At 34.3% G+C, this 26409-nt stretch overlaps 3 protein-coding genes across 15 annotated transcripts; 2 read left to right on the plus strand and 1 right to left on the minus strand.

The window, feature by feature from the left end:
• Positions 1–1494: 1494 nt before the first annotated feature.
• LOC110656586 (uncharacterized) lies at positions 1495–24278 on the plus strand. 13 transcript variants are annotated; one of them, XM_058137322.1, is made up of 11 exons: positions 1498–1671; positions 3914–3992; positions 12903–13076; positions 19262–19577; positions 20273–20470; positions 22096–22233; positions 22345–22434; positions 22688–22777; positions 22890–22948; positions 23427–23577; positions 23636–24278. In XM_058137322.1, exons 4-11 carry the CDS (start codon positions 19281–19283, stop codon positions 23741–23743), a joined length of 1131 nt encoding a protein of 376 aa, XP_057993305.1. In that variant the 5' UTR covers positions 1498–1671; positions 3914–3992; positions 12903–13076; positions 19262–19280; the 3' UTR covers positions 23744–24278. The 13 variants fall into 13 exon arrangements, with proteins under 13 accessions (XP_057993315.1, XP_057993314.1, XP_057993313.1 ...); XM_058137325.1 differs by having other exon boundaries at positions 19267–19577; XM_058137324.1 differs by having other exon boundaries at positions 12908–13076.
• On the plus strand, positions 13188–14031 carry LOC131174168 (uncharacterized). The gene is made up of 2 exons (XM_058137333.1): positions 13188–13424; positions 13693–14031. The coding sequence occupies exons 1-2, from the start codon at positions 13188–13190 to the stop codon at positions 14029–14031; spliced, it is 576 nt and encodes a 191-aa protein (XP_057993316.1).
• Positions 24279–24574: 296 nt separating the features above from the next.
• On the minus strand, positions 24575–25736 carry LOC110656585 (uncharacterized). Its single transcript, XM_021813440.2, has 2 exons — positions 25169–25736; positions 24575–25103 (listed from the first exon to the last, which is right to left on the minus strand). Exons 1-2 carry the CDS (start codon positions 25691–25693, stop codon positions 24783–24785), a joined length of 846 nt encoding a protein of 281 aa, XP_021669132.2. The 5' UTR covers positions 25694–25736; the 3' UTR covers positions 24575–24782.
• Between the last annotated feature and the right edge of the window lie 673 nt (positions 25737–26409).

A 26409-nucleotide genomic window follows, 5' to 3' on the forward strand; every position in this document is an offset into this window, starting at 1 on the left:
CGTTAGTGTGGTAAGTCAATTTATGTCTTCCCCAACTGTTGCTCATTGGGAAGCCTTGGGACAAATCTTGTGTTATCTAAAGGGTGCTCCAGCAAGAGGTTTGTTATATGGTAATCATGGGCATTTGAATGTTGAATGTTTTTCAGATGCTGACTGGGCTGGATCTAAGGTTGACAAAAGGTCAACTACTGGATATTGCATTTTTGTTGGAGAAAATTTGGCGTTTTGGAGAAGCAAGAAGCAGAGTGTAGTTTCTCGATCTAGTGCTGAATCTGAATACAGAGCCATGGCACAATCAGTATATGAGGTAATATGGATACTTCAATTACTATATGATACAGGTTTTAAGACCTCTCTACCTGCGAAATTGTGATGTGATAATCAAGCTACTCTCTATATTACTTTTAATCCGGTGTTTCATGAGCGGACCAAACATATTGAGATTGATTGTCACTTTGTTCGTGAAAAGATTCAACAACAGATCATCTCAACAGGACACATTAAAACTGGAGAGCAGTTAGGAGATATTTTTACAAAAGTTCTGAATGGAGTTAGGATTGACTACATTTGTAACAAGTTGGGTATGATTAACATCTATGCTCCAACTTGAGGGGAAGTGTTATGGAAAGTCAATCACTATATTATTTTTTTGTATATTCTGTATTCTGTATTCTTATTTAGGATTTTTTATTTAGGATTTATTCATGATTAGTAGAACATAATTATAGGAATCAATTGCATATATATACCAATATACAGATTAATTAAAATTAAGGAGAATCATCTTTTTCTACAAGAAGATATTAAGGGCACTGAAGATTTCTAATTTTGTTATAAGGTAAGATTATTTAGTTGATGGAAAGTAATAATGGTAAAATTGTGGATGTAATATGGTTTGATATGCTCTATTTTATATGTAATCTTAGATTTTTTTTTTTGTTTTGTATGTAATCTTATTTTTTTTTTTACATTATATATGTCTACCATAATTTGTTTAACATTATGAAAAGATGTTAATTAAGCTGAGGTTGATTCCACTCCAATTAATCAAATTTAGGATTTGAGTTATAGAGAGAGAAAGAGAGAGAGAGAGAAATAAAAGATAGGTAAGGGAAGATGGAGGAGGAAAGAGAGTCGATGGCAAAAATGAAGAAAGAATGAAGAGAAATGAAAAAGAGGAAGTTAATGATAAAGATTTAGGGTAAAAATTTTTTAATACCATTTAATTTTTTTTAAATATTTTAAAAAATTAAATAGGGCAACTACTTAATAAATAAAATAAAAAATAAAGAATTATCGTTAATAAAATTATTAATTACATGATTCAATAATTATATAATAATTTATTTATCTAAAATTAATTAAATTTAATAATTATTTAATAATTAATTGTTAAGTTAAATAAATTTTACTTATTTATTTATTTTTTAAGTTTAAATTATACTTATTTATTAACAAATTAAAAATAATACTTTTTCTAATTGAAGACTGGATCCAACCTGTTTTGGCCCAACCGATGCGCACGCTACCCCTATACAATCTCACATAAACTTGCCTAAATGAAAAGTTAAAAGCGGAATTTGAATCGGTGCCCTAAATCACTGTGCTTGCGGCGTTTCCCCTATCCCATCGGCCATCTTCTCCAAGTTTCAGCGACTTGCTTGGTATCTGGTCAGTACCTTTCTATTCTTTTGCTTTGTCTTTCTTCAATCGTTGTTCCTTTTCATTTATTTTCTTTCTTTAATTCTTTGGGTTCATTTTAGATTTTATTTTCTTTCTTTCTTTCTTTCTTTCTTTTTTCTCCTCCTTATTTTATATCTACCCTACTTCTTGAAGTCTTGTGAGGATTTCATGACATTTCCCTTTATTCTTCTAATCATACTATTATATCTCACCCCTTTTCTTTTTAATTTAAATTTTATCATATTTTAATATTGTAAGAATTCAACTCAATTTTATTTTTATTTAATTATTTTTTACATCTCAATTTTACATAAAATTTCATTATAGTCTTAGTAATTAATTTTTATGTTTATGTTAAAGTAGCATTTATCAAATTAAAAAATTATATTTTATGGATAAATAGGTTTTGATAAACAAGTTAATAAGGTTTTTATGTTATTTAAATTAAATTTTAAAATTTTTATATTATAAATTAAAATTATACTATTAAGTTAAGGCAACATTTATATAAAAAAGTTAAGGCATTATTTATATAATTTATTTTTGTTAAAATTTAATTTTTTTAATATAAAATATTAAATTTTGAAAAAATATTGCAAAAAGTATATGATTTTACAATAATAGCCTTAGTTTGATTTTTAATTGTGTAATAGAGGAAAAAAATTTTGTTTTTCACTATATATATATTGTTTGGGCATCTTGGGTAGAAAAGAAATTTTATTTTTGTAAAGTCTATTGTTGTTATTATACGTTTGTAAGGGTTGAATTTTAACAACCTTTCTTGAACTTATATAGTTGTAACATTACATTCCTTCGATTTAAAAATATAATATAAACCCACCCTCTTAACTTTCAAATTTTACACAGTAAAATCACTTTAACCTTCAATCACTGATTTTTCAGTTAGACATTAATGTAGATAGTTCTAGTGTGATGTTTAGTTATCATTTCTTTTATCTCTCAAGCCATTTGTAAATTGAATATTTCTACTCTCTGTGGAGAAAATAATTTTTCATGTGTAGAAAATAATTTTTTATTTATAGAGAGAATAATTTTATGTGATCGCAAGATTCCCAATAAGTTAAAAGGATAATTTTATCGTACAGCCATACGACCGGCTATGTTATATGGTAGTAAGTGTTGGGCACTGAAGGAGTCGCATTAGTCTAAGATAAGAGTTGCAGAGATGAGAATGTTAAGGTGGATGAGTGGCCATACTAGACTAGATAAAGTTCGTAATGAGAGTATTAGAGAAAAGGTAGAAGTGGTGCCAATTGAAAATAAGTTGAGAGAAAGGAGATTGAGTTGGTTTGGTTATGTGAAGCGTAGACATAGGGAAGCTCCAGTTAGACAAGTAGAGCGCATTAGGTTAGAGGATAGAAAGAAAAAAAGGGATAGATCTAAATTGACTTGGAGGAGAGTAGTACAACATGATCTAGAAGCATTACACATTTCTGAAGATTTAACCCAAAATCATTTAGAGTGGAGAAAACGAATCCACATAGTCGACCCCAAATTTTTTTGATAAAGGCTTAGTTGAGTTGAGTTGAGTTGAGTTGAGAGAGAATAATTTTACACTTTGCATAAAAAAGAAAAGAAAAATACTAACTAAGTGTCACGTAGGATCTGTTCGCGTCAGCATCTAACTAGAAAATCAGTGATTGGAAGTCAGTGGGATTTTACTGTTTAAAATTTGAAAGTTGAAGGGGTTTTATATTATATTTTAAAGTTGAAGGATTATAATGTTACAACCATATAAGTTCAGGGATAGTTATTAAAATTTATTCCTCTTGTAAGAGTATATTCATAACTTCATCTTTTATGATATTTACCTTTTTCAATCATCTCAATTTCATTTAAATTGGTGAAATTTTTTTTTAAAGGTTTGGAAGGAAATTAGAAAATCTAATTTCAATGTTTTTTATTTTTTTTAGTCTCTATACATACAAAATAAAATAGAGAAATGATTTTTTTTAATCCAATTTTCTCAAAACAAACAAATCATCATACTAAAAAGGGAAAAGTATAAAAAGTATTTTGAGGTTTTGAGCTTTAATACTAAGCATGTGTTTTAATTTTTGATAAAATGATATCTAAGCTTTGTCAAAAACTCACTTGATCTAAAGAAAGTTTGCCTCAAGAATAATTTTATATATCTAACATACCCTACATGTGAATATTTATTGGGTTTGATATGTGAATGTGTGAATACTTTAACTTGTGTTGTCAGGACTTAATCTCATTCTCTTTTGTCTGAGACTCTAGTATCATGTCAAGAAATTATTCAAGCTAAAATCTCAAGATTAAAGGTGAGAGTCTCAAGAATAGTTTTATATCTCTAATGGGTCTTACTTTATTAGCACTTTAACGATAAATGCTCTATTGATATTAATGTGGCTGACTTAATAATAACATAATATTATTTTTACAAGGAAAATTTACAAAAAGGTACCTTGTGGTTTTGCACATTTTCAATTAGATCTTGAACTTAAATCTGTGATAAATAGATATTTGTGGTTTTACATTATTAGCATAACGAAACTTTTTTGTTAACACTGTTAAATTTTGATGATGAGACATTAAATAAATAATTAAAAATATTTTTTAATTATCAGTGTGTCCTACTTAAAACTAAAATTAAAAAAATATAATTAAAAAAGGGAGGAACCAACAAACCACCCCTGGCAAACCTATTTCCCCTTCTCCGTTACTTCTTTTTTTCCTCTTGCAATTCTTTCCTCACTAGCATTGGGGACTTCTTAGCCCTCTAGGCAATGACTGGCAACTATAAACAAGGCAAGATCGACGATAACGATAATGGATCAATGGGAAAACGAGAGGAGAGATAGAGCATGACCGAGATCTAAACCCATAAAGAATTATCGCCACTAGCTGTCGAAAGCCTTAAGACCTACTGCACATAGCCTCCTTACCTTTGGACAAGCTTGATAGTCTTAACTGCTTGTGGATTGATGTTAGTATGAGGGTGACCCAAACCAGACTTGGAAAGGTTATTTGCCTTTCTTTTAATTACTATTAGTTGTTAGAAGTCCCAGGACGCGTCGCACATAGCCTCCCCACTCTTCTGAATGAGCTCACCACTCTTCTGAATGAGCTCACCAGTGTTAGTAGCTGACATATTGGCATTGATTTGAGGTTCCAATCCTGACTTTTCTTTGTTTTATTTTATGCAAAAGGCTTATTTTGACACTTAAAGTTTGGGCCGATAGTCACGTAAGCTCTTAAACTTTGTTGGTGCTTGAACAAGCCCTTCAAATTTTAAAAGAGATTAAATAAATTTTTAAAATTTTAAAAATATATTAAGTCCTTAACGGACAAATAAATCTTTTAAATTTTAAAAATAGAGCAAAATAAGCCTTTACTTCCAATTTATATCTTCTATTCATGTTCTATCTCATCTCTTTGTGACTAATGTCTGCAAGCTTACGTCACCTGCTCACCTATACACTCAAAAAGGCCAAAAATTTCTCTTTTCTACATCACACCTCTTTATTCTCCCAAATCATGAATTCATCAGTCTCTGTTAGATATCCTCATTGCGATTCACTGATAACAGATAATCCCTAACAATTGAAGACAGTTCCAATCCTCTAATTTGAAGAATACGAATTCAAACATTGTTTGATACCCAATTCGAAAATTGGACTTAAAACCTCAAGCCCATATTCACCACCACATGCCTACTAAAGAAGCATTCTCCAAAATCCAAAACCTAACATCTGAATCCTAATTGATTTCTTTTATACTTTGTAATATGTATTACTCTTTTAATACCATTATTAATGTAGAAGAAAGGATAATAGTGACAATGAAGAAAAAGAAGAAGAAGATTATTCTTAACAAAATAATAAGATCTTGTAATATTGTAATCAGGTTGGTAACGGTAATTATGACTATGATGAAGATGATAAACTCATAGGGAAGCTTATTAAACTGTTTAGTAAAGAATAACTTATCAATTTACTTTAGAATAAAGCAAATACCCATGAGATGTTGTAGATCAAATACACAGTATTGCTGATGAGAACCCTGTGCACCAAAAGATCTACGTATACGGCTTTGGTTGGATTTATATTGGAGGTAAATTATCGTCTAGTCTCTTATAATATATTTTTAAAAGTTAAAGGACATTTGATCTATTTTTTAAATTTGAAAAATTGATTTAATCTATTTTTATAATTTGAAGGGCTTATTTAATATATTTTTAAAATTAGAAAGTCTTATTTGATATTTTTTTGTTTGAAAGGTTTTTTTGAATTCCAAAAAGTTTAAAGATTTGTGTATGTTATGATTTTCACCCAGGATCTAGTCATGGACCTATTAATCGTGAAATTTGATTCAAATGCTAGAACTTTTACTTTACCTCGATTCTTTCCTCGACTTATTGTTGCTGAAAAGTTGAGCTTGTTAAAAGGGAGCTCTAACCTTAAACTCGTTGGAGAAGAGATGGTCTAGATCTCAATTTAATTGAAAATAGTTTTGCTTAATTTTATTAATTTAGGTGACCCTTTTTATAAGAGAGGTTTACACAAGATTTATTAGAATTCTACTAGAATTAGAAGTTCTAATAATAATAGCAATCCTTGTATAAGAGGGATTACAATTCTATAAAGGAAATAACTCTTAATTAAAATAAGAATTAGTATCTAATAGTAATTTGAAGTAAATCCCTAAAATTGAACTAGTTCTGTTGAGGGGACACCTAATGCGTCCATAACATCATTCTCCCCTGGACAAAGACCTTGTCCTCATGCTCAATAGTAGGATAAGACTATGAATCACTCATAATCCCTTTGCTTTGTTGCTTCCTTTGAATCATCCATCTGCAACCAAAACAACTTATATTGATGCTTGGAGGAATATGGTTCGTCACTATTATAGCAAAGCCCCTTTGCTCTTCGCTCAGCCATCTTTGGATGGCTCAATCTTTGAAGTAAGGGAGATGAAACACTTCCTAAACTAAAATTTTGTAATGTGTTAATGGCCTAGTTGGCAGTAGCCTTAGTTACAGGCAGAATTGATGAAGTATGTGTTGTTCTTGTATTGGATCATGAATTTGTCCAATTTTCTTCTAGCTACTTTTTTTTTTCAAAGGCTCTTGTCAGGTTCATAATTGCCACCAAGCTCGAGGGATTTTGCATCTCTACATCAATCTGGATTGAATCTGTCAGGCGTAAACAAATCAACTTGTTGATCTACCTGAACTATTATTGCATGAGCTAGAAGGAGCTAACGTTGGTTTTCTTCCACTGTCCCTGTCTGTTTCAAATTAACCAATTTGCCCAAAGGATTGCTACTGAGTGGAGGCCCAAATCTTAAATTGCAATATTCTTTGAATGCGTTCTATGATAATTGGAATTTTTCTTGTTCTGCTTTATATGACCAGAGTTGTGCCTCTCCTGTCATATGGAATACTGCAAGGTTCACTTTATATATTTCTAACATTCGTTGCTTTGAAAAAATTTGTTCAAATCGGTGTAACCAAATTAACCCTTGTCCCAAGTCTCACTTCTGTTGGAAAATCTTTGAAAAAATCTTTGGATCCATCTAATGTTGGAAAATCCAACTTCGGATACCTTGATATTACCCCTGTCCCAGGTCTCACTTCTGTTTTCCTATCAATTCTATTGTTGTTGCCTTCATAGTTGTTATTGCTATATTTGCCGCCCTCTAGTTGTTACTACTACATTTGCTACCCTCTGTTTCCTTGCCTTAACTCTTGTAAGTTTCCCAAGTGAATTCTTGTAATTAACGGGACAAGTTGTACAGTTTGACTCTAGTCGCTTGATCCGATCTTCCATCCTTGATTCAGCTTGTGATACCCTTGCTTCAGTCAATACTTGTGCTTCTTGGAATAGTACCCTAAATTCTTCTCTCGGATCTGTATTATCCATGACAGCCAGCTCTGATACTAATTTATTATGATCTCTCGCCCAGGATCTAGTCATAGGCCTATTAATAGTGAAATCTGATTCAAAAGTTAAAGCTTTTGTTTTACGTCGATTCTTTCCTCGATCTATTGTTGCTAAAAACTTGAGATCATTAAAAGGGAGCCCTAACCTTAGACTTGTTGGAGAAGGTAGTTTAAATCTCAATTTAATTCAAAATAGTTCTGCTTAATTTTATTATTCAAGTGATCCCTTTTATAAAAGAGGTTTACATAATATTTATGAGAATTCTAGTAGAATTAGAAGTCCTAGTAATAATAGCAATTCCTGGTTAAGAGGGTTTACAATTCTGAAAAGGAAATAACTCTTAACTAAAATAAGAATTAATATCTAATAATAATACGAAGGAAATCCCTAAAATTCAACTAGTTTTGCTGTGGGTCCTGCAATGCATCCATAATAGTGTAACTATTTACCTATACTTTAAGGAATAAAATAGGCTTTTTGATTTTACGTTATTTTTTTTATTTCAATTGGGACCCATATTTGTAATTAAAAATTATTTTAAATTAAATATTTATTGTCACGTTATCAAAATTTAACAGTGTAAGCAGGAAAGCCCCACTTTGCTAATGACAGAAAAGCACAAAATCCTTTTTTTCATAAAGTTAATCGCATTCCCTGACTTAAAAAAAATGTGGAATCACATGCTTCTTTTTTGTATTTTTTCCCTTTTTTAAAATGTCTAAGGTCTTACGTTTTTTATGAAAATTAAAAAATTGAATTAATAATTTTTTGTGAAAGGAAAATATTTTTATTTATCTTATTTTCTTTATCGTACATTGCCATATTGACAACATGGTGAATTATAATTTTGTTCATTGATTTTGTCATTATTAACAAATTGATTTCTATATTTTGAGAAACTCATTAAAACGTCTTTAAATTTTTGCTTCGTCAATGCAATGGTCCTTTCATCCAATTTTAACCAATTTTGCCATTAGTACGGTAAGAAAATTTTGACTTTCTTTTATCTTCTAAGTTCATGCCTATCCACAAGTCCCGTTCCCTTGCCCATTTCCTCCATAGCCTGCCATTCTTCAACAAATGAATAAAAATGTTGAGTAAAATTGACATGAGCAATTGCATTCTTCAACTTCCTGCAAGTGTATCATCGGGTTTCCCATTTCAAACCATAACTAGGGAAAAAGAAAATAAATCTCCATGCTCCTCCTAGATGGGTTCCAAAATAGGAGTCCAATGCCTACCTGGCGATTGTCAAAACCTGCTTCATGCTCTTCCAAAGCTTTAACCTCCAAAGCCATAGTTGGTAGAAAATTGCATCCTTAGCTCTCAAGGTTGTTGTGTAGCGGGTCCAATGAAGCTCTTGTAGGGAAGAGAAGATGTAATCGGTACTTCTAGTATGAGGTCAATGGCTTTTAGAGGGAGCATGAGTTGTTTGAGAGTTGAATCCAACAGAAATGGTATAGTGATGGAGTTAGGAACCACAGAGCAGAAGTTAAATAAAACGAAAACAAAACAAGATATGGCAGCAAAAAGAAGAAGAGAATTTTATTCAAATATGCAAAAGGGTCTAGATGGTTACAAGATAAGATTATCTCTCACACACCCAGTAGCATACTCATTGCCCCCAAGCTAAACATGTTGGAAGAAAAAACGACTCAATTCTTTCACACACATCTATCCTTCACCATATATCTATTTATATTTTTCTTCAGCTGCTGAACATGTCCTTTCAAGAATCATATTAATGGATTGTAGCATAACTAGCCTTTTTTGCTTTTCTAGAGTACTGCATATCCCTATCAATAGCATAGCTGGCCTTCTTTGTTTTTTCTAGAATACTCCATATCCCTATCAATACTACCCCCTCAAAAATAGGCTTGTCCTCAAGGCTGTATGCCAAACCTAAAACAAGTAATTCAAGCAATTGTTGGTGGGATAACTGAGTAAAACCCTCAAACTGGTGGTGATGTGAAATTAATACTGGAATTACAGTGAAGAATGATTCATCCAAGTTCATTTTGGTCTTAATAATTGCAATAATGTAAGCCGAATTGGACAAGGATTGTTTGTATTTTCCTCGAGAAAACTTTCAACAACCCATTTGAGAGGTCCAGATACCCTGACAAGTAAATGCATGAACGCATCATGATCAAACACAATAGTAGGCTAGACAAATGACAAAGGGACAACAACGGTGACATGCAATACTCAACTCAACTCAACTCAACTAAGCCTTTATCTCAAAAATTTGTTGGAGTCGGCTATATGGATTCTCTTTCTCAATTCTAAATGATTTTGGGTTAAATTCTCGGAAATGTATAATGCTTCTAGGTCATGTTGTACTTGCTATCCTCCAAGTCGGTTTAGGTCTACTCCTTCTTTTCTTTATATCCTCTAACCTAATGTGCTCCACTTGTCTAACTGGAGGCTTCGTATGTCTATGCTTTACATGACCAAACCACCTCAATCTCCCTTCTCTCAACTTATCCTCAATTGGCACCACTCCAACCTTTTCTCTAATACTTTCATTACGGATTTTATCTAGTTTAGTATGGCCACTCATCCACCTTAACATTCTCATTTTCACAACTCTCTTCTTAGACACATACGGCTCCTTCATTGCCTAACACTCACTACCATATAAGATGGCCGGTCATATGACTGTACGATAAAATTTTCCTTTCATCTTATTGTAAATCTTGCGATCACATAAAACTCCCGTGGCACTTCTCCACTTTAATCATCGGGCTTTAATCTTATGACTAACATCCTTCTCATATTCTCTATCTACTTGAAGGATTAAGCAGAGATATTTAAAATGATTACTTTGGGGCAATACCACTCTAGCCAAACTAATTCCTTTCCTATCACCAATTCTGCCTTCACTGAACTTGCAATGCATGTATTCTGTCTTCGTTCTACTTAACTTAAAGCCCTTTGACTCTAGAGTACTTATCCAAAGCTTTTGCTTCTATTGATCCCTTCTCGTGTCTCATGTATCAAAACTATATTATCCGCAAACATCATGCACCGAGGGATACTTTCTTGTATATGTTTCGTCAATTCATCTAGAACTAATGTAAAAAGGTAAGGGCTTACAGTTGAATCTTGGTGTAATCCAATTGAGATAGGAAAATCTTGTGTCCCCTCTCACTATGCGCACAATAGTCGTTGCTCCTTCATACATATATTTCAACACTTGTATGTACCTAATAGATACCCTCTTTTGTTCTAACACTCTCCATAAGACATCTCTTGGAACATTATCATAAGTCTTCTCTAAATCAATTAATATTATAAGTAGATCTTTCTTCAGAATCCATATAGCCGACCCCAAATTCTTGGGATAAAAACTTAATTGAGTTGAGTTTAGTTGAGTAGATCTTTCTTCACATCTCTATATTTCTCCATCAAGCTTCTAATGAGAAAGATCGCTTCCATAGTTGAACGACCGGGCATGAAGCCAAATTGATTGGGGGAGATAAAAGTGTCATGACGTGGTCGATGTTCTACAACTCTCTCTCATAACTTCATAATATGGCTCATGAGTTTAATTCTCCTATAGTTTGAGCAACTCTATATGTTTTTTTTATTTTTAAAAATAGGTACTAAAATACTCCTCCATTCATCAGGCATTTTCTTTGAGTTTAGAATTTTATTAAACAATTTAGTTAACCATGCCACTCTCACATCTCCTAAACACTTCTATATTTCAATTGGTATTCCATCGGGTCTATAGGCTTTACCCACTTTCATTCTCTTAAGTGCTTTCTTTACTTCTGAAGATTTAATCCTTCTAGTGTAATTCACATTCTTTTCTATTGCTCTACAATTTATATTCATGTTATTACCTCTTTGACTATTATTATTAAAGAGGTCATCAAAATAATTTCTCTATCTTTCTTTAATGTCCTCATCTTTCACCAACACTTTTTATTTTTTATCCTTAATGCACCTAACTTGATTGAGATCTTGATATTTCTTTTCTCTCCTCCTTGCTAATCTATAAATATCTTTCTCTCCTTCTTTAGTTCCAAGTCTCTCATATAGCTTTTCAAAGGCCTGCGCTCTTGCTTGACTAACCGCCTTTTTTGCCTCTTTCTTTGCTCTCTTGTACTGTTCATAAGCCTCGTTATTATCACACTTAGGTAATTTCTTATACCATTCTCTCTCTCTTTACTGCATTTTGTACTTCCTCATTCCACCACGATCTCTCTTTTGAGGTTGGTCGATGTTCTCTAGACTCTCTAAGTACTTTCTAGCTATTTCTCTAATCTTTGATGCCATCTGCATCCACATACCATCAGCCTCCACGTCCAGCTTCTATGCTTCGGATTCGAGAAGCTCATTTTTTAACTTCACTTGCTTTACTCTTTTGAACTCTCACTGCTTTGTTTGAGCTACAATATTTCTTTTAATCTTACTTGAATTGTTCCTAAACTTGACATCCAAGACCACTAACCGATGTTGACTTGTTAAAGCCTCTCCCGGAATAACCTTGCAATCCTTGTACAGAGCTCTATTTGTCTTCCTGATTAAGAGGAAGCAATTTGGCTTCTATGTTTTCCATTTTTGAAAGTCATTAAATGCGACTCTCTTTTTATAAAATAAGTATTTGCTAGTATTAGGTCGTACGTCATGGCAAAATTCATGATGCTTTTCCCCTCCTCATTTTGGTTACTAAAACCAAAATCTCCATGAACATTCTCATAACCTTGCCTATCAGTTCCTACATGTCCATTCAAATCTCCACCGATGAGAACATTCTCTTCATTCGGTATGCCTTGCATTAGATCATCCATATCCTCCCAAAACCTTTGTTTACTCTCACTTTCTAGTCCTATTTGTAGGGCATAAGCACTAACTACATTTATTGTTTCTCTTTCTATTATTAGCTTTACTAATATAATTCCATCTCTTACACTTTTCACAGCTGTTACGGCATCTTTCAATGTCCTGTCTATGATCATGCCCACTTCGTTCTTGTTCCTCTCTTTTCCGATAAACCACAGTTCGTGTCTTGAATTACCCACTTCTTTGCTTTTCTCTCCTACCAATTTAGTCTCTTGAATATTGTTATGGAAAGTCAATCACTATGTTATGGAAAGTCAATCACTATATTATTTCTCTGTATATTTTGTATTCTGTATTCCTATTTAGGATTTCTTATTTAGGATTTCTTCCTAATTAGTAGAACACAATTATAGGAATCAATTGTATATATATACCCATGTACAGATTAATTGAAATTAATGAGAATCATCTCTTTCTACATGGTATCAGAGCAGGTCATCAATCTAGGGTGACTATTTGTTCTCACTACCCAGCTCAGGAGAGATCTTGGCCGCCGACTGGCCGTTTCAACCCCGATCAACATCGCCGGCGTTGTCTCAACCCCCTCATTCCACCACTATGTGCTGTTGCCTGATCCAGTATAACCATTAAAGGACTTCCGAGGTTTGGCTCTCAGATCCTATTTTGGTATTTGCTTGATTTGTGATTTTGGGTTATTTTGCTGCTATAAACAGTTTGTATTAGCGTTTCGGTTAGTTTTCTTTGTCTCAACAAATGGCAGACAATAAGAATGTTATTTCTGATGTGATTCCGGTGATAACTAAGATCACGGAACACAAACTTAATGGTTCGAATTACCTGAAGTGGAGTAAGACTGTTAGGGTCTATTTGCGTAGCATTGATAAGGATGATCACCCTACTAAAGATCCACCCACTGATGATACACGACAAACTTGGCTAAGGGAGGATGCTCGGTTGTTTTTGCAGCTTCGGAACTCGATTCATAGTGAGGTAATTAGTTTAATTAATCACTGTGAATTTGTTAAGGAATTGATAGATTACTTAGATTTTCTGTATTCTGGTAAAGGGAATATCTCCCGTATTTATGATGTTTGTAAGGCATTCTACCGTGCTGAGAAAGAGGATAAGTCTCTCACGGCTTATTTTATGGATTTTAAACGGGTATATGAGGAACTTAATGTATTGTTGCCTTTTAGTCCTGATGTGAAAGTTCAACATGCCCAACGAGAGCAACTGGCTGTTATGAGTTTTCTTGCAGGCCTTCCTTCAGAGTATGAGACTGCTAAATCTCAGATCCTCTCCAGTTCTGAGATTTCCTCTTTGCATGAAACGTTCACATGGGTCCTTCGTACAGAGAGTACTAAATCTTCAAAGCCTGCCAGTACTGTTCTTATTAGCCGTAATCCAAATGGACAACAGGGTAATAGAAGAGGAAGTAGAGGAGGAATTACAGGCAATAGAAGTAATTAGCGTAATGGAGAGGCTAGTTCTAATCAGGACTCAAGAGGAGTTATTTGTTATTATTACCATGAGCTTGGCCATACAAAATATAATTGTTCGCAACTTCAGAGAAAAAATCAGCGATCACAGATGGTAAATATGACAGCAGAGAATTCTACAGTATCTTCCTCTGAGAAAACTATTTTGGTATCTGCAGAGGATTTTGCACAATTTTCCCAGTATCAGGCATCTCTAAAGCCTACCAGTTCCCCTGTCACTGCGATCGTTGAGTCAGGTAAATCTACTACATGCCTTGTGTCTTCTTCATCCAAATGGGTTATTGATTCTGGTGCGACAGATCACATGACAGGTAATTCTAGTATTCTATCTACTTTTCAGTCTAATCTCACTTCCTCTACTGTTACTTTAGCTGATGGCTCTACTTCTTGTGTCATGGGTTCTGGAACTGCGAACCTGATTTCGTCAATTCCTTTGTCTTCTGTTTTGTGTCTACCAAAATTCTCTTTTAATCTACTTTCTGTTAGTAAACTTACTCATACCTTAAATTGTTCTGTTTCCTTTTTTTCTGACCAGTGTTTGTTTCAGGATCTTACGATGAAGCAGATTATTGGTAGAGGACGCGAGTCAGGCGGACTCTACATTCTGGAAAATCATGTACCGCGGTCGTTTGTTTGCTCCAGTACCTTAACACCTCTTGAAGCTCATTGTAGATTGGGTCATCCTTCTTTGTCTACCATGAAGAAGCTGTGTCCTCAATTTCATCTTTTATCGACTAGAATGTGAGTCGTGTCAGTTTGCAAAACATCATCGTTTGCCTTCTGTGTCTAGAGTCAATAAACGGGCTTCCTCTCCTTTTGAGTTAGTTCATTCTGATGTTTGGGGTCCTTGTTCTGTTATATCTAAAACTGGATTTCGTTATTTTGTTACTTTTGTTGATGATTACTCTCGTGTTACCTGGTTATATTTAATGAAGAATCGTTCTGAGTTGTTTTCTATCTTTTGTGCATTTTGTAATGAAATCAAAACTCAATTTAATATTTCTGTGCGCATATTAAGAAGTGACAATGCCAAAGAATACTTTTCAGCACAATTTCAGCCTTATATGACACAAAATGACATTCTTCATCAGTCTTCCTGTGTGGATACCCCATCCCAAAATGGAATGTCCGAAAGAAAAAATCGTCATCTTCTTGAGGTAACTCGTGCTCTTCTTTTTCAGATGAAAGTACCTAAACACTTTTGGGCGGATGCAGTTTCTACGGCATGTTTTTTGATCAATTGTATGCCGTCTTCTGTCCTTAATGGGGATATTCCTTATACTACTTTGTTTCCTACAAAATCTTTGTTCCCTATTGAACTCCGTATTTTTGGTTGTACCTGTTTTGTGCGTGATGTTCGTCCACAGGTTACTAAATTGGATCCAAAATCTCTCAAATGTGTCTTTCTTGGGTACTCCCGGCTCCAAAAAGGGTACTGTTGTTTCTCTCCTACTCTTAATCGTTATCTTGTTTCTGCAGATGTCACATTTTTTGAGTCCACTCCATTTTTTCCTCCATCATCTGTGTATGAGAGTCAGGGGGAGGAGGATGATCTCTTAATATATACTGTCCAACCAATGTCTAGTCCTCTCCTACAGCCTGTTCCTTCTGTCTCTAGACCTGCTCGACCTCCCGTTATTCATGTTTATTCCAGGAGATTGGAGATTCCTGACTCAGATCCTCCACCAGCTACTTCGTTGGGAGATCCTGTACCTCATACTGATCATGATTCTGATCTAGACTTACCCATTGCTCTTCGCAAAGGTAAACGTTCATGTACTTACCCTATCTCTTCTTTTGTTTCTTATAATCAATTGTCTTCTTGTTCTCGGTGTTTTGTTACTTCTTTAGACTCTGTTCCTATCCCTAATACTGTTAATGAGGCACTGTCTCATCCTGGCTGGTGTGATGCTATGAAAGAGGAAATGGAGGCTTTAGATGCTACTGGTACATGGGAACTATTGCCTTTGCCCACTGGTAAGAAAGCTATTGGTTGCAAATGGCTATATACAGTAAAGGTAAATCCTGATGGTTCTGTGGCTAGGTTAAAAGCACGCCTTGTAGCAAAAGGATATGCTCAGACATATGGGGTTGATTACTCTGATACCTTTTCTCCTGTAGCTAAACTTACTTCTATTCGCTTGTTTATCTCTTTAGCAGCTACATATGATTGGCCTCTGCATCAATTGGATATCAAGAATGCTTTCCTTCATGGTGATCTTCAGGAGGAGGTGCATATGGAGCAACCACCTGGGTTTGTTGCTCAGGGGGAGTTGGGTAAAGTTTGTAGGCTTTGGGAGTCTCTTTATGGCTTGAAACAAAGTCCTAGGGCATGGTTTGGGAGATTCAGTGAAGCAGTACAGGAATTTGGTATGCAAAAGAGTAAGTGTGATCACTCAGTATTTTACGAGCACTCGAGGTCGGTCTAATTCTCTTGGTAGTCTATGTGGATGACATTGTCATCACCGGGAGTGACTCACAGTATTTCATCTCTTAAAACCTTCCTCCAAACTCAGTTTCAGACCAAAGACTTGGGATTGTTAAAGTATTTCTTGGGTATCGAAGTTATGAGAAGTAAGAAGGGTATTTTCTTGTTTCAAAGAAAATATGTTCTCGATCTATTGACAGAGACAGAAAAATTAGGTGCTAAGCCTTGTAGCGCACCAATGACTCCAACTTTACAATTGTTAGCAGGGGATAGTGAGTTGTTTGAAGATTCAGGGAGATACAGGAGATTGGTGGAAAAATTGAACTACCTTACAGTCACTCGTCCTGACATTGCTTATGCCGTTAGTGTGGTAAGTCAGTTTATGTCTTCCCCAACTGTTGCTCATTGGGAAGCCTTGGAACAAATCTTGTGTTATCTAAAGGGCGCTCCAGGAAGAGGTTTGCTATATGGTAATCATGGGCATTTAAATGTTGAATGTTTTTCAGATGCCGACTGGGCTGGATCTAAGGTTGACAGGAGGTCAACTACTAGATATTGCATTTTTATTGGAGGAAATTTGGTGTCTTGGACAAGCAAGAAGTAGAGTGTAGTTTCTCGATCTAGTGCTAAATCCGAATACAGAGCCATGGCACAATCAGTATGTGAGGTAATGTGTATACTTCAATTACTAGATGAAACAGGTTTTAAGACCTCCCTGCCTGCGAAATTGTGGTGTGATAATCAAGCTGCTCTTCATATTGCTTCTAATCCGGTGTTTCATGAGCGGACCAAACATATTGAGATTGATTGTCACTTTATTCGTGAAAAGATTCAACAACAGATCATCTCAACAGGACACATCAAAACTGGAGAGCAGTTAGGAGATATTTTCACAAAAGCTCTGAAAGGAGCTAGGATTGACTACATTTGTAACAAGTTGGGCATGATTAACATCTATGCTCCAACTTGAGGGGGAGTGTTATGGAAAGTCAATCACTATGTTATGGAAAGTCAATCACTATATTATTTCTCTGTATATTTTGTATTCTGTATTCCTATTTAGGATTTCTTATTTAGGATTTCTTCCTAATTAGTAGAACACAATTATAGGAATCAATTGTATATATATACCCATGTACAGATTAATTGAAATTAATGAGAATAATCTCTTTCTACAAATATAAACAATATTCATCCTTCTCCTTTTCAAGGTATCCACAAGCTCCATTAATTTTTCTGTAAGTGATTCAATATTTTAAGTATCAACCCTGATTCTCTTCCTACTCTGTTCCTTCCTAATTGATCTTGTTCTATGATATCTTCTATTGTTCTCTATGCCTATCTTGTGTTCTGTTTCACTATCTGTTCTACTATCTATTCTATGATTAACTTCTTTATCCAAACCCGTCCATGATGTGAACTCTTGCTCATTTAACACCACACTCAAGCGCGGGCATGGCACGTCGTTTTCGGTGAACGCATTACACTCTTGCATATTTCTTACTACACCCGGAATTCGATGTAGCGCGTTGTAAGTGGACGATATCCCAACGTTTGTCATAAGAATCTATATCATGAGGTGTGATGAAATTTTTTCGCTGGTTGTCACCTATCGCAACCCTTCTCTTTTATTCGGGCTTGGGATCGGCTAAGTACAAACTACGTAGGTGGAGTTAACGGGGATAAATTTTGACAACTTTCCCTGAATTTATCTACTTGTAACATTACAATTTCTCAACTTAAAAATGTAATATAAAACTCCATCAACTTTCAAATTTTGCACAGTAAAATTCCTCTAATCTCCAATTACCAGTTTTTCAGTTAGACGCTGACCTAAACAGTTCCAGCATGGATCTTAGTCAGTATTTCTCTTTTCTCTCTCAAACCAATATATATATATATATACATATTGTGTTGTTTTATTCCAAACTCCCCTCTCTCCTCACCTAGTTTCGGTTCCATGTTAGATCGTTTTGGTTCTGAACCAGACTGTGGCCAGCTCTAAACTTAGATACATTCTTGTCTCTTTTCTGAAATTGAGAACCTAATGTGAATTGCTTCTCTCTAGCTCTCTCTAACAGTGCTGCCGACCTTTCCCCACACAAACTACACACATTGTTGCTACTTCTTGCCAGGCAATTCCCCTTATTGTCATTTAAGGCTGCTGCCTTCTTTTCAACAATTGCTTCAACAGGTCCTCTCTTCCCTTTTATTTATCATCTTCTTGACAAGTTAAATGCTAATTTACTGGTTTGTTTTGTTGGGATTGGAAGCCTCACTTTCCTTAAGCGAATTTTGCTTTTATTTCCTTGTAATTGGTAATTTTGAAGCTGTGTTGCTGCAGTAGTATTGTTGTTACCCTCATGTATTAGTATAATGAATTCTTCTTGATTGAATATTGATTTTCACTCCTCTGTTCTCTTAATTGTTGTGTTGTGAGTTCATGACAAAGAATAGAATTTGATCCTCAAAACTAAAGGGAAAAGCTGAATTAGCAGATTATTTGGTTCAGTCTATGCCAACCCCATCTAGTTTGGGATTAAAGCTTAGTTATTTTTTTTGGTTCAGTCCATTTGATTCCTATATTATTTTGGTTCAGTTGAATATATATGCTATTCAGATAATTTGATTAACTGGACAGACTGAATGCTCATTCCTGGACTCAATATGGTTTATGGTGTGGCATCTATTCTAGTTGGTTATGTTGCAGATGAATTGTTATGCTAAAGCAAGATTGCTGTATTAAGTCATTTGTGAAACATACTTTCTGTTTTATGTCTATTCTCATTCAGCATGGCTGCTCTTTTTTCCATGACAAGTAGGAGAGGCTTTCATTATGCCCTTCGCCTAACCAACAATTGATTGATTATAATGTGATTAAATGTAATCATCTTATGCAGCGCAGTTGCTTTGATTATAATGTCAGAGACTTCAGGAGGTTTTACTTCAGCTGACCTGAATAAATTAGGACCAGATTACTTTACTTTCTACACATGTGAAGTAAAAGAATTGCTATCACAAAATGAGGATTTCCTGCCTTTTGCGGCTGAAATTGCTGGAAACAGATGTGAGGAGGTCAGGGGCAATAATGTTGAGCCTTCTTCTGGTTCTCTTTTTGATAAGTGCATAGGAGCCGGTCTTTCTGATTGCAAAAAGGAAAGGTTGAATGCATTGCTTCGGCAGACTTTGGCAACTCTTGTACCAGAAGTTGATGAGGTAGACTGAGATCCTTTTTTTTTCTTTTAACTTTTATTGTGCGTAAAATTATAGAATCTAATATGTTGGAAATCTCTGAATTCTGTGTGCATTTAATATGTTTAATGGGTTCTAATTTTGTTTTCTTATAGTCTATTGGAAAGAAGACTAAAAAAAGCTTTGACTAAGATTTATGCGTATTGCTTGCTAGGTGTTTTCCTTGGGGAGTAGTTCATTGAATTATTACTATGGCTTGGATACTTTTTCATGTTATATTTCTTTATAAAATCTATTCAATTGCTCAATGATTTTGGAGAAGAAGAGAAAAATAGCCAGATACTAGGTGGTCCAATTTTTTCATTAGTTTGCAATTGGTAAGTTTATTAGACACTGGACAAAGATATTTAAAACCTTGTGATTATACAGGGAAAAATCGATTTTCTATGGAGACTAAGTTTATACTTTATCGATTTTCTATGGAGACTAAGTTTATACTTTGTTTTTCCTTTGTTCTTTTTCCTTTTCCCTCTTCTTTTGGTATAGTGATACTTGTGTTGCCGTGCAAAGTTACTGATTTGTAATTCATTCACTTGATACTCGAATAATTGCTTGGGTGATCTTCCTTCTTTTTTTTCACTTTCGTTGTTTTTATTTTCAACTAAGTGTATGTACCATAAGTACTTGAATTGACTGTAATTTTGAATGGGCAAATACAGATGCTTGATCCTGTTGTAGCCATGCGTCGACTCCAATCAAAGGTAAGAAACAGAAAGTTAATTTCAGGTCTTAAGGATGTAATGTCTGAAGGTGAGACTGAGCAGAACAATGCCAATAAGAGAATCAAGAAGTCATCTTCCTCATCAACCAACATCAATACAGCTGCTAGTCCTGTTAGTTCTGGATCATGTAGAGAGGTTATACATGCTTATCAATAAATCCTTGTTCTTCATATTAGTCTACACATTGAGATCTTATGTTTTATCTGGTGTCATTTTCTTGAAACAATATGATATGTTAGTTTATGAGAATTTTCTTGAAATAGTATCTTATGCATGATAAAAAGGGTACTATTGTTATGGTTTAAAAATTCTCTCCTTTAGATTGTAAGGTCAAAATCTCAAAGTGAGGATTTTTCTCAACTCCCTTCCGAAAACCTCTCACCCTTAAGTTTGAGTTTCTTGTGACTCCTTTTGTTGTTTGATCTCTAATCACTCAAATCTAAGGTTTTATAAGATGTCTTGTTGCCTTGTGGTTTGTTGGAAAGAATGGGATATGTTGTTTCAGTTTAAACTCAAGAGTATGGGTTTGAGAAAGATATTTTTGCCAATTCATTACTTTGATCTAGATCTTTTGGAATTTTAATGACCTATTTTTCTAATCCCTAGCTTTTGTACATCCCCATATCTGCTAGTGGTCATGTGGGTGGAGTAACCATAAATGTTAGTGATGGAGGGCGCCAATTTACTCCAAACCTGATCCATTGCCATTCTTGTAAATATGGCAAGAGGCAAATGTTGGGGGTGTCACATTTTCCTTGAGGAAATTTTGTCCTGTTGATTTCTTGGATTCTCCAACCCCAATAAATTTTGGGATAAAGGCTTAGTTTAGTTGGGTTGATTTCCTGGATTCTCCCAAGTTTGCCTTTAATTGTTCAAGGTTTAATTCTTCAAACAATGGTAGAATTATGGAGTTTATTCTCTCTCAATAGACTTAGCCTGGGTTCTAATCATGACTTGAGCCTGTCTTGGAGAGAAAGACTTATTGCAACTATTATTCTTCCTTTAGCCATTCTATTAATAATAAAATTATTAAATATTTTTTAAAAGGTGGTTAAGCAATTTTTTGCATTAATTCTCTATATAAGGAATTAAGGATGTAGCCTCTAAGGCATATTTGATTTGTTGTTGAGGTATGCTATTTTGGATGTGAGAACCTAGGATCTGCACCTTTCACAAGCACAAATATAGGTCATTTTATTAGTGTTCTAAATCAACCCAAGCATCTTTTTTGTAGTCACTCAAACTCTTTTTGCAAGTCATTAGAACAATTTTTGCCTTGATGTGTAGCACAACTCTCAGATACCTCCTACTCATGTCGCCTGCAAATATTTAACATAATGTACCAGTCCACTAAATATCCTATGATATTCTTCTATAGTAAAGGCCCCATACCGTAAAATGCATAAGCAACATTCCAAATCCACAAACAAATCCCAAGATCAAAGTGCCTGTGCTCATATTCTCCTGCAAATATAGATTAACATAATAGATCCTTACTTCATGTTAATGAATCCTTACCTCATGCTTTTCCATTTGTTACTCTCACATGAAATCATCTGGATGCCTATGTTGTTTGTTCTTTCTTTTGTTTGAAAGATCTATGTTTTTTTCTGTATATATTATCTTTGCACTCCCATAAGAATAAATGTTTGTATCATATTTCTTTTCCTTATTGTCTAAAGCAAGAAAGAACCAAGTTTGGGATGATCAAGAAACTTCTATGTGGAAGGATTTACTGTTAGATTTATTTCCTGATACAGGGTTCAGCATCTAAATGTATGGGTTCTAAATGTTCAGATGTTGCTTTGCCTGGAAAAGGAATGTCCACTGTTGTCCAGAAGCACTGTACTTGTTGCAGTACTAACAACCCGAATGGTACAGCTGACCAAGAAGGAAAGGTAGCAAACACTCTTTTGTAATTATATATTTCATTCATCATTGTTCATGCAACAAACAGATACATGTAGTCACACAAATTATATTCATTTTGGTGCTCTTTTTTCCCTCAGTTTCAATGTAATGCTTGTGGAACTACTAGTACAAATGAAAGTGAATTTCATTTGGCCTCAAACACATCCGCTGATAAAGTGGACGAAGAGGTGAGAGGTGGAGCATAGATTATTTATTATTTTGGTTTAAGAGATTGTTGGATGCAGAATTTAAGTTGCTTTTGCAGATGCATTAGAGGAGAGTTGAGAAGGAGTTGCAAGATGTGCTCGTGCCTCTCTTTCACTCTCTCTTTCTATCTCTCTCTCTCTCTCCCTCTCTCTCTCTCTCTTTCTCTCTCAAACACATGCATTATTAAATTTTAAACAAACATTTGTCTTTTTTCTTCTTTTCTCTTCATTCTAGGGGGATGTTGATTTGCAGTTTTTACTAGAGAATGATAGCTCACTGGTTGAGGCATCAATCAAGAAATATTCTGATCAACTATTCACAATGGTAATTTTCAGAAATTTAATCCATTTTTTATGGCTCTGTACCAAGGCCACGTTGTGTTTGGAATATTAGTTTTGTGATTATAGCTGAACAAAGGGTAGATGCTTGTTTTCAGCTTGGTCACATGGAGAAGCAACTTGAAGAACTTCTTGATGTTGTGGTGTCTACATGCAGGTATGATACATTTGATGCTTGACAGAAAGACAAGTTGGTTTTTTGCTGTTCAAGTTTCATATTCCTCAATCATAGCATATGCAATTGTATAAATGCAAGTAATGACCTATTAATGATGTTCTGATACATGGAATGTGATGTTTTCAAGTAAAAAGATTGGGAGGAGAAGAGGGGTTAATTTGGCCATTATTAATATTGCAAAATGAAGGCTTTTGTAACACCACATTAAAATAAATACATAAATAAAAAAATAAGATGCAATAATGCCTAATGTTGAGAATAAATATTAGAGAAGTGAAATTCAATCGAACTAACCAAACTCACCAGTAAGCTGTGCTAGTGTTGAGTTTTGGCTTTGTATATATAACATCTTGGGCCGTGTTTTTGTGCCCCAACTTTTTGATTTTTGAATGTGTAAATTGCTATTCTGCCTTAATATTACCTTGACTTCAACTGAACTGCCATCTCCGAGCTGCAGGCCCATGTCCCTTGCGGAGAAGAAGCAGCTTCAAAAACTGATTCAGAAGCTACCACCAAAAAATCTCAACCGTGTGGCTGAAATTGTCCAACGTAGCAAGTCATTAGAAACACAGAACTGTGATGAAATTTTTGTTGATTTGGAGAAAGAGGTAACGGAACATCAAATTATTTTTTGTTGATATGTTAATATATTCTGATTCTCTCTAGTATCTTCCCTTTTCCAGGACAATGCAACTCTGTGGAGGTTGTATTACTATGTTGAAGCAGTTGAAAAAGCTAGAAAGCTCTCATAATAGCAAAATTTCAGGTATCTAGACCCTATTATTACCCAAGTGCAGCTAATACTACAAGATCAGTGCCATGATATAGAGCTCTTGCTTAAGCAGGAGATGCTTGTGAATTTCTGCATCTCAGCTCTATTTTTTAAGCTTGATACTTCAAGCACAAAGGCTAAAAAGTAACCTCATTCTTGAATACCTCCACACTTCAAGTTGAAGCAATTCCCGGATGATTCCTTAGTACTTGGTTTTGGTGCAATTTACTGCACAGTACAGCCAATTTTTTTGCCTGCTGAGATGAATAGGTACAATATCTGCACGTTGTGGGAATAATTTTTTTTTTTTCTCCTTTTTTAGGTTCTTAGCATGTGTATTCTTACTGAAATCATTAAAATTTTTGAAGATTTTTTTGCACATCTCAAGTTCTCATTGTTGAGTGATGTAAGAAAATGATCTTGATCTGAAATGTGAAGAATGTAAAGTTTGTATACACCGTATCGGAAAATATTTATATGCCAGTTCTTTAGCAAATACACTATTCACTAGCAAGAAATTTCTCTTCTATTGTGTCCTCATTTCTTCTTCTTGTATTTTTAAAATCTTATGTTGGTTTGAAACAAAAGTAATGTACCCTTTATATGGTCTTGTTTACTCCTCTCCTCTCTCCTTGAGTTAACTTTGAATGTTGGGTCACGGTAATAGTGGTGGTAACAATGGTGGTGATAATGGTGTTGTGGGTAGCCTAGTGGACATAGTGACAATTAAAAAATAAACTAAAATTTGTAATTTTTGCATACATCACTAATTATATAATATGATTATTATTTAATAGTATTAATATTTTTTTATTAAATAAAATAATGTAATATACTATATAATCATGTTTTCATTATATTTTCAATTACGCAAACAAGATGTTTAATACTTGTCTATATATGGGTACAAAGACATGATGGACTAACGATATGAAAAAATAAAAAGAACGAAATTGTAATGAGCATATCTGGAAATATAGTCAGTACTAATGAATGGCCTCGACCTTAACTCTTGAATGTGACCGGCAGAATTCCAGGATTTTATTCGTATACAGGTTTGAAGTTTTTGTAGGCTATTACTGCATAGAAAGGGTCTGATCCAGACAAAAATCCTAGCAAACCCATGAACCATTTAAAGGCTGAATTATCCTCCTGAGCGCCACCAGAAGCAGGCAGTTTCCGAACAATCTCTGGTTGAGTGAATCCTTCCACAGACTGGAAGTATTGCACGACTAGCTGAACCCGACTGTATCCAGTCCCTTCTCTCCATGCTCCAATGGCTTTCTCATAGAACATTCGATTGCTAAAGCTCACAATGAACACCCCTCCAGGCCTTAGCACTCGAAACACTTCTGCAAATACCTGCAATGGAATTAGTCCATTTAGGCATCTCCAATTTTATATATATGGCTCCCAACAAAACTAACCTTCTCTGGCTGTTGAAGATACTGCACACTAACAGTGCATATCACTGCATCAAAACTGGTACTCGCAAATTCCAGCTTCTGGTCCCGATTGAGATCCTTCACAATAAAGTAATCCAGCCTTGGGTTCTTGGCAAGTTCTTGTGCGTTAAGCCCATGTCCCACTACTCTTTTGTATGCAACTTCTTTAGGCAGATGACTAACCCAAGAGCTCATGAGATCAAGAATCTCTGAACCAGGTCTCAACCTCTCTCTATAGAGGTTGGTCAATGTGGAAATAAAGCCATGATCAACATGGGTCACAAACCGTGGATAGGCATAGAATTCTGTGTCAGGGTATGTGTTGAGTTTGGTTCTGCCTTCCTGGGTAAGAACAAGTCGCTTAATTTTGCCTGCAGTGGATTCTTGAGTTTCTCTGTTATCATTTAAAGAATTGGAAATTTTTGCAGGAAGAAATTTGGTTTGGAATAGAAAAGAGGATGAGGTCTGCAGGGCGTTTGCAGCAGGTGGTAAGGCTAAGGCCAGCATGGATTTGAAGTGATCAAGTTCTTTAGATTCTGTGTCGGAGAATGGATGGATGATAAGTTGATAACTTCATTTGCTGGGTCTGGTTCATCCTTTCATGGGCCCAAGATGAATTTCATGTGTCGTTGGTTTTTCTTTTTTTTTTCCTCTTTAATTGTTTTTTTTTTCAATTTTTTAGGTTAAATGAAAAAAGAAAATTCAAATCTTTACAAGCATTTCAATTTTATTTAAACTTTTTAATTTATTAGTTTAATTCTAAACTTTTTATATTATTTTTAAAATAAATTTAATAATTAAATTATTGATTAACAAAAATAATTCAAATCTTTTTTTTCTTATAATCAAATTTAATCAATCATCTTAATTTATTAATTTGTTTAATAATTTTAATATTTTTCAAGAATTTTTAATTTTAAATTTATTATCTTAGTTTTTAACTTTTTAATTTTTTAAAAAAAATTATATTTTATATTTAATATTAATACTATTTGTAATTTCCATGGGTATGGATCTTCAAAACAAGAGAAAACATTAGGCGGGTTACTTGGGTAAACTCTTTGATGCTCAAGTGATTTGAGAGAGAGTATTCAGAGGTTGTTTAGCTTAATTAATGAAAATCAGATTATAAAGCACCTAGTGCTTATAAGCTAATTTAAACTTAAAAGCACTTGAAATTTTAAGCAGTTACGTGTTTGGTAAGTACTTATAATTAACTAATA

Source organism: Hevea brasiliensis, chromosome 15, assembly GCF_030052815.1.
Source record: "Hevea brasiliensis isolate MT/VB/25A 57/8 chromosome 15, ASM3005281v1, whole genome shotgun sequence".
Classification (NCBI taxonomy): Eukaryota; Viridiplantae; Streptophyta; class Magnoliopsida; order Malpighiales; family Euphorbiaceae; genus Hevea; species Hevea brasiliensis.

Excerpts from the sequence above, each read along its gene's own strand:
- LOC110656585 (XM_021813440.2), bottom strand. The coding sequence starts at position 25,693 with ATGCTGGCCTTAGCCTTACCACCTGCTGCAAACGCCCTGCAGACCTCA. Across the intron at positions 25,104-25,168 it reads ATCTTCAACAGCCAGAGAAG|GTATTTGCAGAAGTGTTTCG; the intron begins GTTAGTTTTGTT and ends ATTCCATTGCAG.
- LOC131174168 (XM_058137333.1), top strand. The coding sequence starts at position 13,188 with ATGGCAGACAATAAGAATGTTATTTCTGATGTGATTCCGGTGATAACT. Across the intron at positions 13,425-13,692 it reads GGAACTCGATTCATAGTGAG|GCCTTCCTTCAGAGTATGAG; the intron begins GTAATTAGTTTA and ends GTTTTCTTGCAG.
- LOC110656586 (XM_058137322.1), top strand. The coding sequence starts at position 19,281 with ATGTCAGAGACTTCAGGAGGTTTTACTTCAGCTGACCTGAATAAATTA. Across the intron at positions 20,471-22,095 it reads GTTCTGGATCATGTAGAGAG|GGTTCAGCATCTAAATGTAT; the intron begins GTTATACATGCT and ends TTCCTGATACAG. Across the intron at positions 22,778-22,889 it reads CTGATCAACTATTCACAATG|CTTGGTCACATGGAGAAGCA; the intron begins GTAATTTTCAGA and ends GCTTGTTTTCAG.